This window comes from Dinoponera quadriceps, unplaced genomic scaffold (assembly GCF_001313825.1).
Source record: "Dinoponera quadriceps isolate SergipeBrazil2010 unplaced genomic scaffold, ASM131382v1 scaffold591, whole genome shotgun sequence".
NCBI classification, from domain to species: domain Eukaryota; kingdom Metazoa; phylum Arthropoda; class Insecta; order Hymenoptera; family Formicidae; genus Dinoponera; species Dinoponera quadriceps.
This window is the reverse complement of record NW_014554680.1, coordinates 443,795-458,391: the sequence shown is the minus strand read 5'-3', so window position 1 is coordinate 458,391 and position 14,597 is coordinate 443,795. Positions and strand designations below refer to the sequence as shown.

General features: G+C 41.0%; 1 protein-coding gene across 1 annotated transcript in view; it reads right to left on the bottom strand.

The window, feature by feature from the left end:
• Nucleotides 1-384: 384 nt before the first annotated feature.
• The window catches only part of LOC106740817 (decaprenyl-diphosphate synthase subunit 1), a 52,183-nt gene continuing 37,970 nt past the window's right edge, over nt 385-14,597 (bottom strand). Inside the window, exons 4-8 of the mRNA XM_014612236.1 lie at nt 12,222-12,363; nt 4,165-4,254; nt 3,412-3,543; nt 2,855-3,049; nt 385-2,649 (exon numbers count right to left, since the gene is read on the bottom strand). Of these exons, the coding sequence (XP_014467722.1) occupies nt 2,428-2,649; nt 2,855-3,049; nt 3,412-3,543; nt 4,165-4,254; nt 12,222-12,363 (781 nt within the window). The 3' untranslated portion in view covers nt 385-2,427. The remainder of the gene's footprint in view (nt 2,650-2,854; nt 3,050-3,411; nt 3,544-4,164; nt 4,255-12,221; nt 12,364-14,597) is intronic.

The window sequence follows — 14,597 nt, the reverse complement described above, 5'->3', positions numbered from 1 at the left end:
GGCGGTGGTAGCGAACGTGTTAAGAATCAGCGTTAATTCAATCTGCTATATAATATACCAAACTTTCAATTAATTCTCCAACTATTAGAAATATATTTAATATGTATCGTTGAACATGCTTACAGATGTATAAAATCATAATCATACAGACGTATCCAACAGTTGGAGAATTAAGCTAAAATTATACAAATATAGAATATGTACCACTTCATCTTTTTTGTTTTTAATTGGCGTGCGTTTAACGTGAAAATAAATTTCTCAGTTTCGAATAATTCTCGATAAAAGCATACGACAGTGTGCGTTTTTGATAGCTTACATTTGTTTCATTTTTTGCAACATTATTTTGTTTGGCTGAATCTCTCTCTCTCTCTCTCTCTCTCTCTCTCTCTCTCTCTCTCTCTCTATCTCTCTCTCTCTTTCTCTCTCCCTTCTTAAGGTTTAAATAAATATTACAAAAAATGTGGAGGAGATTGATAGTCCCAGTTATGTTTCGCTTCTTTTCTCCTCAATTTGCTATCTCTCTTATTTTTATTCAATAAATCTACGTTTGATCATAATTACACGCCCGTTCCTTAGTTAACGACTTATCGTATCGTGTGACGTGTGACGTTACAATATAATTATATATATATTGCAAATATATATATACATTCATCCGCGTCATAAATATAAATTATTGTACATTAGATATTTATATACTTACACGTATCTGGTAATATTATATTGATATTTTGAGCAGTTCATCTATTTAACGAAATGTGGCAAAAGAAACGTGATTGTATTTTCCTCGAACACCATTTGAACAAAACCAACTTTATTAACTTAAAATTCCGCATCGCACGTCCCCAGTAGCGTGCACCTTAACTTGCAACAGGGCGTAAGTGAGTTTGCTGAATCGGCGGGAGAATCGTAAAGACCGGTTCGTCTTCTTTGGCAGATTTATTCTCCGCACTGTTTTCCGCAAAACTCCAAATTGCGCTTGCGATGAGAATTGGTATTGGCACCCTATTACTTCCCTATCTATTTCTATGATTTTATTTAAAAGGAATTACATACGATTTCTGCATTTCTCGTTTTTTTTTTGTATATAAAAAAAAATACGAATCCACTCGGTTTGATTGGTCACAATAAAGACGCACGATCAAGGATACATTGCAACAACAATTTAATCTTTTATTCTTTTTTCAGTTTCCGATTCTTTCTTTCCTGTTCGCGTAACGCGTTACATATAATAATCGTCTAACGGATTAAAATTTATTAAAGTTCTCTTTTTAACGCAGTCTGACGTGACGTAACGTGATAATTGTCATCGGGTAGTTGAATGCGATCTCCAAGCGTGTTCGTGTATTATTTTCATTTTACGAACGACTACAACGATGTATAATTCGTACCGTCGTTGCGACACGTGACTGCACGCAGCGAGAAAGATTTTCAATGCAAAGGATTATCAACAAGCTAATACGTTATCTCTACCGCTATAGATTACTTTATTTACATCCATTATGTTCGGCTAATTGTTTGTATGATCAGGTAAATACATGCTCCTTCTCTCACACGCGGGCCGAATCATGCCTAGGCACTTAAGAGGAGTAATCGTGCACTTTTTGTCGCGCCTTTTCCGGACAATCGTTCGAGTCCTCCAAGAAAAGGCGGGAATATCGTTTACAAATGTTCACGAATTACGAGGCGTGGATTACTATTTCTATTTTCTTTTTGTGTTTTTCTTCTTTTTCTCTCGTTTTCTTTCGCATGAGGTATGAACTCACGGGCGGCAATGCAACGGTAACGCATGTGTCGATCGATCGCGTCACATCATTAATGTTACACCAGCAGGATTTTATAACCATCATATACCAGAGAGTTTCCTCACTTAACCGCGACTTATAAAAACCCTTAAATACGAAGAACTATTCATACCGACACGATATTTCGGTTAGTGGCAGGAAGCTCGCTTTGAACGATCTGTGATTCGCGGCAGATTCATCCCGCGCAAAGTGTGACTTTGTAACCTACGTGCGAACGAACCCTCTCGGGGACCGAGCGGAACCGTATACCGCGATTGATTTTCTTCAAGTTCTCTCACGCCACTTTTCCGGCTAATCCGTAAAACAAAAACTACCCGGAAAGAACCAAGTGCAACAAATGTCGTGGCGAGACGCGTTTTCGCACGAAGAGGAAAAGGTTCGTTTTCTCGCAAATTCGGCCATTCCGTCGCGAGTGGCAGATCGTCCAGAGCGGGCCTGACATCGCGAATGGAAGGAAGATTCCTTCGAGACGCACGCGCGGCTTTCGCACACGCCCTGCAAAAAATTCAACCAAAAAACTTAGCCACACCAGTCCGTCTTATCGTTCGGCGGTAACTATTATAAATATAAACCGAAATCGTTTCCCGCCCACGAGTCCGAGTCTTCGTTGCCCTCTGCGGTGCTATTTCATGCGATTGAGCACCAGATCGACCAGAACAAGGAGAGCTTTTTGGTAGGGGCTCTTGACGAAGGATTGCAGAATTCTGGTGGCTTCCACACAATGCTTCTTCGCCATGAATTTCGTCTGCTCGAGACCGTTGGACTTGTGCACCAATTCGAATGCCTTCTCGACGTCCCCGGGCTCTTGGAAACGGCGCATGATCATCGCGTTCAGCTCCGGATACTGTAAAGAATCATCATAATCTCACTCGGACAGACATCGACGAGAGATTGCACAACTATCGGATGACATACGGCGGTGACATAAACCCGGTTTTTTCCACGCCTTCAAAACTATTCGCGTCTGGATTAATTCATCCTATACTTCCTCTCCCATCGTTCATCTCTCCTCGTACGCGCGATTCACCGTACACATCCTGCATACTAACCCGCTCGCAAGCGAAGAGCACCGGAGCTGTGGCCAGGCCGAGCTTGAGATCAGCGGCTGCGGGTTTGCCAATAGCTTCTGCCGAAGCCACGAAATCCAGTAAATCATCCACCAACTGGAAAGCCAAACCGACGTTTCTGCCGTATTGATAGGCCATCTCTATCAGGTGATCGTCGACCTCAGCCAGTAAGGCGACCTGTGGCATAAACCGATCGATCGCCAGCTCAATAATGACGCAAGGATGATGACTGATGAAGACCGCATGTTCTTTTGTGTACGTGTACGCAAAAAATGCATTCGCACGACGATATTTATACGGGAAAAAATCTCAATCGGTGTAACTGAACAGGGACCAGATAAAAACTCGGTGACGAGGAATGATATCCGCGACTGAGAACATCCTTGTGAACATTGAACAACAACTAAGAGCAAGTGGCTGAGTGGAAGCTTCCTCCTACGGAGATCTTTCTGCTCCTACAAGCGAGTTTTCACCTGGTACTCAGGCAACAGAAAATTCAGTTGCACCAACGGAATTCTTTCTTTTACGTGTAAGCTTACCGATTTAGTACAATTGGCCATCAGACTCCCCGTCTTCAGATAGGTCTTGCTGAAGTAATGAGCGAACCTCTCGTTTTCCGTCTCTTTCGAGCCGAGCTGCATGAATTCACCTTGCACCAAGTCGGTGATGATCTACGAAACGGAATTTGCATTATAGTCGCAGAAATACGCCGGTTGACACATGTTGCGACGTTCCGTCTATTCTATCTCACTTCGCGGGTATTTTAATTTCTTAGCTTTCGTGCTCTGTGTGGCTAAATGTGAAAAAGAGAGCACAAACCACAGAATAGTTGGCTTCATAAAAATGTTTACTACAACTTTACTACTTACCAGGTTGCAAGTGTCGCAACTTGGTAATCTTCAATGCTAAGCGTCCTCGTGATTTGCCCCGAATGAAGTTAAAACGAACGAAAAGTTAGAAACTAACTGAGACGAGGAACCCGACATTCATCCGCATCTTCGCGGGACTCGCTTAATTCGCGGGAAGACGTTCGAATAACTCTCAATTTGAACTACAAATGGTGACATTACGACATCTGATTAATCTAAGAATGGAAGAGAGAGCATTCGGTATATTTTATCCGTCTATATTACATCGATTAACATAAAAAAGTTATTAGTATAAATTCGATGTATAATGTAAGAAAGAATCGTGCGTCTTATTCTCTAACGTCTCTAATGTCGCAATTTAGCAGCGAGCTACAATAGCGAAAAAAGCACGAACCTTGAGAGTGTGCAATCTAATTAATATACCTGATTCATAGTGATAGTCACGTCGTCGTTTTGAATTCTGGCGAGTATCATGCAGGCGACCGCCAAGATAAAATCTCCCGCTACTGCGACCTGTGAACATAAACTTTCGATATCAGGAGAACGATCGCATATTTTCGAATAAAATGTCAATATTAACATTATTGATGTTAATATTAATTAATATTAATTTTGCATCGTAAAAGTTCCCGAGGATATTCACACACACACACACACATGTAGTGTATTGCAGACTAATGAAAATATATGATTATATCATTATTATTTGTATCTTACGAGAAAAAGCACTGCATTCTTTGATTTTTCGCTCAGTTACAGAGATCTTGGAATTTGGCAAGCATTTCGAAATAATGTGTCAACTATATTGCTTAAATGATATTTCAACGATTGTTGAAAACGAAAGCTCGGAGGATCCCCAGGCCTTCAGACGCTTGCTAATCCTAAAACCTCCATGCGGCATTTACACAGCAGAAAGTCAACGAATTGTCCGAAACGGACAATCAACTTTTTTCTTCTGCGAGATACAGATACACGCACTTAACGCTTGCAAGACGACACCGTACGGTTTGCGTAGCGATCGAGGGATTAAGCGAAAGAATGAAGCGTGACGCAAAATAGCAATTTAACGTTCGCTTCGCACGCCTGCTCGTTACGTTGGGCATTAACGACGTTGCCGACGCGGTTCTTCGCGATTATAATCTGAGTTTCCTTTCACTGGGCATCCTTCAAATCGGAACTCTCCGAGCAGTTGTTACATTTGACCTGATATCGCGCGAGAGAGAATGCGCGCGATCAGCTCTCTTGCACAGAGAAAAATATTAAATGAATTAATGCAAATTAATGCGAAGTGAGTGAATGAGTCGGATATATTTCAGTTGAGAGAAACGGAATGTCGTATGAATCCAATTCTTAATCAATTTTTTGGAAATTTGTCGATAATATTGGATCGTCAAACTCATTGCCGACTTATTTTATAATGATCACTATATTCGAGGTAATAAGAAGATGACAGACTGCTTCGTCGACTCTGTTGGGTCGGTATATACTGCTGAGTCAATAATTGTACACTTCACTTTCCGTTACAGTCATGATATTGCAGTCTTACATATTGAGATTAATTTATCCGAGATTATCTTCGAATCTTGCAAGTCTTTAAATCCCAATAATAGTTCTGACATTAATAGCATCGGTCCAAAATCTTTTAAGTCCTGCCTTTATCCTTTCCTCCGTTCTTTAAATAATCTTCAATGAATTATTAAAACATGATAACCAATCTTTTTCTTCTCCGTTTTCTTTCGATAATAATTACTTCGACTCTTATCACGTTTATTAACTCAATCTAAATTAAATCAGCCCAACGGCTCGAATTAATTAAACTTCGAGAGAAAAAACTGATATTGAGGCTGATATGAAAGTAAGAACGTAACGCTTTATGGAAAGCGATCGAGATCAAAGTCGAACGACGCAACAATGCTAGAAACTTTAATGTCATGATGAAACGGACAACCACGGGGCGAGCGGGACTCATTAAATGGACCGCAGACTCAGTTTCGGTACACCGGCCTGCGGTCGGCCGAGACCCGTAGCAAAATTACTGATGAACACATTGTTCGACGCGAGGCGACGCGACGCGTCGTCGCGTCGAAACCGCAACGGCTCTTAATGACCGCGGCAGCGCTTATTGTGCCGCCGATTTCTACATTTCCTCGTCCTACGTCGAATTTTAAAATAAAGAGATACACGTCGTCCCGCTTTCTATCTCTTTTCCTCTCCTATTTTTTTTTCTTTTCGCGACTAGGCTCGCGCGAGATCCAGCGCGCGGTAAGTGTCTGTAAAAGTATCTCCGACTTTCTGCACGCCATTTAAAGCAGGTGGCGAATTCCGGTTGAGTTTCCCTTAAAGTTTCTTTAAATTTCCCCTTCTTTAAAGTTCCTTTAAAAAACGGCATTTCGTTGATTGAGGATGGGAAAAGTCGTAGGTACGTTGCTCTGGCACTTGATTTATCGGTGTCAACTGTGTAACGTGCTTACGCTAAATAATTAGAGACTAATTCCTTCCAGCGAATCTGGTCCAGGTCGTCCAAGCATTACCAACGAAATCGATGGATTCATTGTTTTAAATTCTTTGAGAGAACGTCATCGAATAGCTGTTCAAATTCGATACACTTTAAGAGATGTCCACAATATTGACGTTTCCGTTAACACTTCGAAGGATATTGACGAAAAACGATCTTCATGCGCACAGACCAGCAGCTATGCCTTCGCTTACGCGTCGCCGTTGCGTAACTCGGCTCAATTTTGCAGTCAAACTTAGAAGTTGGACGATTATTGACGAAGTTTTCGTCATTTGAAATTTGTGGATTTTTTTCCACATTTTTAATATACCGCTTTTTTGGGGATTGTGTGTACATTGTACAAATGATATTTTATTGTTTTCACATTCAACATCTTTATAAATAGTTCATAAAATTATTCCTATTTCAGTTATTAAAATCGTCATCCATATATGGATAACATGGCAGTCTATATGTTAGAATACACGGCATTTCAGTTGAATTTCCTTTGAAGTTCTTCTAAAGAGACACTACTCCGTATTGTTCTCAAAGAGACACATTTTTTCTTTCTCTCATTCTTTAAACATCAATAAAAACATCCCCGACTTATCGTAAACTTCACTTAAGATACACAGCATTCCGGATGAAAATTTCCTTTAATATTCGTTTAAAGTTCCTTTAAAAAGACTTCACTCGACGTTATTTTCAAAGAGGCTCTTTTCCTTCAAACTCTTACTCGACGCGAAACATCGTAGCTTATACCGACGGGATTTATCATCATTGTGTGATGCGTATGATGCGTGAAGTTCCGCGTGCGATTAACTGAAGTATAAGATTAACTACGTTAAAGAATTTCTTGGATGTATCAGAAATAACGGGATGATGTATGCGCATCATACTCCGACAATAGCCAACATATCCGGGTGGCTCGAGAGATTCGAGACTTTCGAAAGACCTTCGATGCTGCATTCACGACTGTCAAGACCTTCGAAGCATCCGGGACACCTCCGGAAGTTCTGCGTACGAATAATACTCGAAACGATTCGACGCTTTCGCGCGCCACGAACGATTCGACGCGTGTCAGATACCCGTCCTCGCTTCCGGATCGTCTTCGTGGACAATACTTCGGTTAACGGAGGATCGTTTCGACGCGACAACAGCGAAGGCGAGTCGCGGCTAACGCGGCTCGTAACTTGGGAGTTTCACATCCGGCATCATCGATGCCTCGCCTTATTTTCACACACCGCGACCGAAAAGACACTTGCTAAGAAGCAGAAGGGTCTCTCTCCGCGAAAAATAGCGCACAGTTTCATGCACCGGCGATACTTTATCGCGATTACACAGGTGTCGCGCGTGCGACGTTGCTCATTAAAAAAGGCAAAAAAAAGACGCGATTCAACAGCAAGAACGGATTCAGAAATTACATACCGTCACTTTCGTACGCGGCCGAGTGAAGCACAATATGTTGACAGCCGTTTTCATTTTAAGAAACGATAAGAAACTTAATTAAAAACTTAATTAGAGCTGAATTGAAAGCTTAATTAAAGTTCAATTAAGACTGCGCGAAATAAGCTTAATTAAAACTGATTGCGCAAAATCTTAACTGAAAGGATGATAAGTAAAATGGACCGATTTCTATGTAAAAAGTGTAACGTGATCTTACATTTTTTGGGTCGTTAAATACGATATTATTAAGATGATGTTGAAATTCATCACTAGCTATTTTAATATCCTTAAAACTGCATAATGTATGCAGGCGCACATCTGATAAGATTTAAGATTCTTTGAATAAAAAATTTATTATCTTTTTTAATTTTTATATTATATCGATTTCGCCGATATTAAATTTAACATTTCTGAAATTCGTCTTGAAGTGTTTCCTTAATGTTGCAGCAAAAAAATTTGTAAGACTAAACTATAATACAAATAATTCAGACAAATATATGGCAAAGATACGGCAAAGAAATGTGATTCAAGATACCGTGTATTCTTTACCTCGTTTCACATCGGCTTTCCATCGGTCGTGCAACCGACCTTTCAGATGCAATTAATTACATTTCACGCGCAACTTAATGAGACGCGGTAGTGTCATAATGTGTCGAGTGATCGCCACGGCATTCCGCAACGGTGTTGAGCACATTATTCGCGTTAAAACAGAATTTGCTATCGAACGCTGAAGAAGAATTTGCCGGTCGTCCCTCTCGCGGCCTGACGCCCCCTCGCACGCGTGTACACACGAACGAGAGTTCTCTCTATTAGCGGTACGTTAACGCGACAGCCGACCTATATTGCGTTACACAATTCGCTCGTTCGTACCGTGCGGGTGTGTGTTTGTACACATAGTCTTACGCAGTGGATGCACCTCGGTAGGCAATATCGGAACTTTCGTGACTACCGTTGGGCTTTCCATTTCATCGGAAGGCGCTAATTCCGATGCTCTCAAGGTTGTCACACTTTTCAACCCGCCCCGTAACGCTCGCGCTCGTCGAGGAGTCCGTTACGCAATTTGCAACGCAACGTCGTCGGCGGCTAATTGGTAATCTTCATTTCTCCCGTTCCATCTACATCGTCGGTCTTCATTCCACTCGTCTAGCCGAGGGCCCATTGTGGCAGCCATTCCGCTTAAAACCTCGCCGCTTCGGAAATTAGGGCGTCGCTTCTCCAAACGCTTAGATCACCTGGCGACACGGATATTCGAGGTGCCGTGTACCGCGTTGAGTCACGAATGACACGTCCGTTTCTTTTCTTCTTCTTTAGAAGAATTTTTTCATACGTGAGAGTTTTTACAATACAGTCTGATCTAATATTTATTCGTCGTTACGAATAATAATGACTCGTGTGTTTCCTAGAAGGCGGCATTTTTTTCTTAAGTGAGCGTTCAGAAAAGACAAATGTTTTCTCTTACTTTCTTTTGCCGTGTTTCTGCATTTCAATTACAAAACAATCGACGACACTCTCTGTGAGAGTTCAGAAAAGATAAATGTCTACTATCACTTTTTTCATTGCGTTTTGCTTTTGCTTACTAATTAAAAAAATAGGGACGGCGAACGGAAGGATCCCGTTCGGGAAAACTCTCGGAATGTTTTCACGGTAGCGCCGACGACTCCGATCTTTCGTCACTCCAGCATTTTATTCCGACTTTCGACAATATAGCTATTCATTCATCATGAAGGATGTCACGTTATATTCGAGATCCTTGACATTGTTCTTACGTAATCGGAGTCTACATCTTGTCGCGTCCTTTACGGCAACTTTTATTTACATTCCATGCGAGATATCTAAGAAAGACACATTGAGGATTCATTTCCTGACAAGAAAGAGAGAGAGAAAAAGCCAGGCTCGGTCTGCCTTGGCTTGGTTGCCGCAGGCTGGTATTGTGTTTCGTAACAAAACGGCACATTATCGCACGACACGTATCGAGATAGCCACGTTGTATCCGCACGCGGTTCAGAGACACTAAAGCGACAAATTCTGTTGTAGAGACACAATGTCGCGAGGAAAGCGTAGATACGTAAAGCGGGAAAGCAGCGGATAAGCGATCTCAGTAACTACCGATTATCGTTTACACGCTTGAGTCGCCGTTTTGCCTAAATGTACACCTCGCGAATATGTGTTTCGCCACTATATTTGCACGTACCAATAAAAGTGGCTTAATTCGCGAACGTTCAGCACACGATTATTCACGGTGAAGAACCACAACCGGTCACTCATAGATTCCTCTCCTCTATTACGAACATCGAGCAATTTTGAACGACCAGTTGCACAGGCGAAAAAGTGAGTTTCTTAAATATTACGGAGAAACTCGACAGTTTTTCCACACAATGTTTTGTTCGTCGCGTTCGTTACCAGCGTCACGCGTGTGTGACGCACATTGAGAAACCCGTTTAGTTGAATCAACTAAATTCTTGTTTGATACATGCGTCGACGACGAAACGCAATTCAATCGCTGCAATCGCGATGCTTAACGACCGCGGCTGCGACGGCGATCGAAAACTAATTAATAGACATTAGAACGGCTCGCACGACCGATTCGTATGCAAAACTGCGGACGATATAAATCGTGAGCCATTCCGTAACCGCGAGAATATGCGTACATTGTTGCGAGCGATGTAACAATGGATTTAAAAGCACATCGAGTGAAAATTTTGAAAATCCCCGGAGCAGCGTAGCATCGTACACGGAAGAAACGATTTCGACAGTGCGACTGAATTTTCCGCTGACTGGGAAGAGCAAACATCGGGAAACTCGATCGCAGGAGGATTTCTGCGGGAGACTTTTGCCCAATCAATCGCACCCAGTTATGTCAACTGTGCTCAAATGCTCAGACAAATATTTTCGATAACAGAGACATCGTTTCTCGTCACCAAATTTCCATCTGACCCTCATTCAATTACACGTACCCGAGATTTTCTTCTATGCACACAAGAAAAATCATTCCGTCGGTGCAATGGAATTTTTCGTTGCCCAGGAAGATCAGACGAAAAATGGGTTTTTGCTCGGTTATTTGCTCTTAATTATCGAGTTTTAATGAACGCAACTGAATATTCAGACGAATGTTTTCGGATGCGATAACAGACATTATTTCTTATCATTGAATCTTTATTTAATCCACCTTCAGCTGCACACATTTAAATGTTTTTCGATGAATATTCCTCCCTTCTCCTCAAAAGTCTCCAAGATCTCGGATATTTCGAGTTTAAAAAATGTACCGAGGTTTTTGAAGATCTTGCAGACTTAAAACATTTCATAAAACAATCGTTATAGATGCAATCGTTAATTGTACATCAATTGTCAAATATTTTGGAGGGGATGGACTTTCGAAGAACAAAAATGAAAGAGTGCACAATGGCAAAAAAAAAATATTGTAAGATATGTAGTAAATTAATTAACAGTAATATGCTCCAGCTGTGCGTTTGACAGTTGGCTTTTTCCATCGCGTCACATGTCATCCAGCATCGCGTTCCAACTGTCGATTTCTAATATATGTAATTTCAGCAAGAGAGCCGACTAGTTCGCGAGTAGCCTCCACTTTCGAAAGAGTTTCATACCGTTCTCACATTTTACGATCGCGCGTCGATTTGCGGAATGATCGCTCATATTCTTCGATTTTTCTTCGATTAAGAACGGAAAGTGTTGAGACAAGTTTGCACAAAACATTGTCACAGACGTAGCGAATCACTTTTCATCTGCGCGCATTCTCTCGCTCATTTGAAATATAAAGTTCTGCCCAGCGACAAACCAACCCAACGAAGCCAATTGTCGTTTTTATTTATTAAAAATGATTTGAGGTCTAACAAAGACAATTTTACATCTTCGGATTTTTGTTTCTTGAAAATCTTTCCTTTTTCTCATGTTTATTCATTATTCACTCTTATGACAATAGTAAATAAATTAGTTAACTTTAACGTTCCTGTTAAAAACTATTGAAAGCTGTTAAAAACAAAATCTGGAATTAAAATTCATATGGAAAAATAAGTGATTCATTTCTACAGATTTATTCCATTCTTTCGTCACGCAAATGTCATTACGTTCCGTGATATACATAAACATAAGATTTTTTAAAACAGTTAACAGTTAAAAAACCCTGTTTACATTCATTAATGCCTTATCAAATTTAATGTTTGCAGCTATTCGCGCGAACATATATACACGCGCGACCGAATTAAAAAAAAAAAAATCAGATCGCGCTACCGGTTTCAAATCAAGAAAGCATGCACGGTCAACGCTCGGCCATGAATCGCATTAGCCTCCTTCCTCCTCCACTATTTTAGAGAGAGAGTTTGAGTTTCCATCGTCGCCATTACCAGCCACCGTGCACGGTGGTCACTTTCGATCAAAATTTTAGTAAACGTTCGACGCGAGCGTAAACACGAGCGAATAACGCCAGAGCATCATAGTCGGTTATATTACGTTGGGAAGGAAAAGAAAAAAGAGGAAAAAAGGAAACCCTCCCTCCCTCCCTCTCTCTCACCCCCGCCCAACTGACCTTCTTTTGGCTCCAAACGATGTTCACCGATGGTTTGCCTCGGCGGAAATTCGATTGATCGATCACGTCGTCGTGCAACAAGGAAGCGACGTGCACCATCTCGGAGATCATCGCTATTCGCTGCTGCGAATACGAGAGGACACTGAAAGCAGAAGAGATCTTTTCGTTGTCAAATCGAAAAATGACAAACGATAATGTATTAATCTGTTGTGGACTGTGTCGACCGATATACGCGTCGGAAATCGTACACGGAAAAAAATGCTGTTGTGATCGATAGAATTGATCAACAGCGTCACATAATTGCAGTGAATTCTTGAATACCGAATTTTGTTATCGAATTCATGCTCGAGTTATTGAAATAATCTACGATATAATATTGCTGTTGTGTCAAGATCCATTTATTTTATATAATAAGATTGGTTCTAATCACAGCGCTTTCGATCGATTTTTTATCGTTATGTTTCATGCAATTCTGTTGACGTTATCTACTCTATATGTATATTCTATTCTATAATATTTATAACAGTATATTTATTATTATAGCATATTTATAACAGTATTTTTTCCGCGAAAATATCAGCGAAATTTGACACACGCATAGTCAGTGACAAGAAGATGACAACATTTTTCTCAACATATCAATATCCGATAAGAGAATACATTCTTCTTAAGTAATTCATTTTTGTTATCTTTTCTTAACCCATTTGCATCATGACTCTATTTAAGTTTCTGTGTTCAGACATCAGCGGCGTTCAACTGACGGCCCGTATCACCGCGCGCGGCCATATATCGACAATTTTATTATTTTCGTTAACTTCTACAGTATACTCGTTTTACAGTACACAGTAAACTTCTACAGTAAATGACTTCCTGAAATAGTTCGTAGAGTTTATTTAACATGGTTTATTTAAGAATGCAATGAAAATAGCTCAGATGCTCACAGATTGACAACAAAACGTGAACTGTGTCATATGCGAAATATTCCGCGAGCGGTGATAAAAGAAAGTCGCGGCTCGCGGAATATTCCGCGCTCGGTGATAGGAGACGATCGTCACGCGCAGAATATTCCGCTTCAAGTAATTTTGAGAAGATGAATTTTCCAATTATGGCGCCGCTGAACAATTCTATCGAAACACAAGAGCATTTATTTCTGTGTAAGAAGAGTCCGTTGTGTATAATTTGCATTCGGTTGTTTTCGATTTCGCAACCGCATGCTTGCAGGGAAAGTTATTCGAAGTTGAAGTTTTCCGAGGCGAAATTTGCCGGATCCCGCTGTGCGCCTACGTGCACGCCGTAGTTCTCATTCACGCGGCATCCCATTCATACTCGTAGTAAGCTCACCCACGACGACGCGGCTCGCCACTTTCGTTAGAGATCCACTCGCTTCTGGCGTACCACTTCGTCGACACTTTTAATGCTTTCTAAACGCCGTGAACGTACGTTTTCTCACGCTCGCGCGCAGATTCATCGCTCGCGTTGCCGAGAGCTCGCGTTAACAAGACTCCTCTCCACACGCAAAGGTCTTAATAATCGTAAATTTTCCCACACGATCGACACGCTGCACCACGAGCGGTCGCGATTTCATATCGAAAACCACTAGTGGTAAAGTCGAAAGTTTAAGGATGTGATACCTCCTCCAGAGCTTCGACTCGCGCTGGAGGCAATGGAATTCTCGTTGGCCGCGCGAATAGGAGTGAGGAACGAACAAAAAAAAAAAAAAAAGGCAAACGGAGAGACAACGTCCAGTATGAAAATGCAATTACTTTCATATCTATTGCTCGCTCGACGTTTTCTCTAATTGCACAACGTATCGTCGAACGGGATTATCCAATCGATACCTTTTTTCCGGACACGTTCTTCGAGCGGAAGTAGCGCCAGTCGGTGTTGAGATGTTCATTTTAAAGAATTACATATCAAGCAGCGCGGTTCCGCGCGTTTTGCGCCAATTAGAATCCCGTAATGCGAGGCGTATATGATTTACAATATCACCGACACACAACGCATTCCGCGCCGTGGTCAGTCAAAGACTTGTTTCTTTCCCTTTGCAAAAAATTCTATCTAATTATTCTGCGACTTTCTAACGCAAATAGTTGCATTTTTATATTTTCTCGGCGGGAATCCCGCGGTTTCGGCTTCGCGCGTTCCGCGACGCACAGTGGACCGGATAGGCATTCCAAGTAGAAATAAATCATATCAAGAAACAGATATCTATGTCTGCCCTGTGCATTCAGTGTATTTAATTAATAATAAAGTAATAATGAGATTAATTGGATAAATAATTAGACTTAATTAGACTTTAATTCGACTAATTAATATCATTATTATAAGAATGAAAACAAATGCAACAATGTAAATTAACATAAGCCCAATTAACAT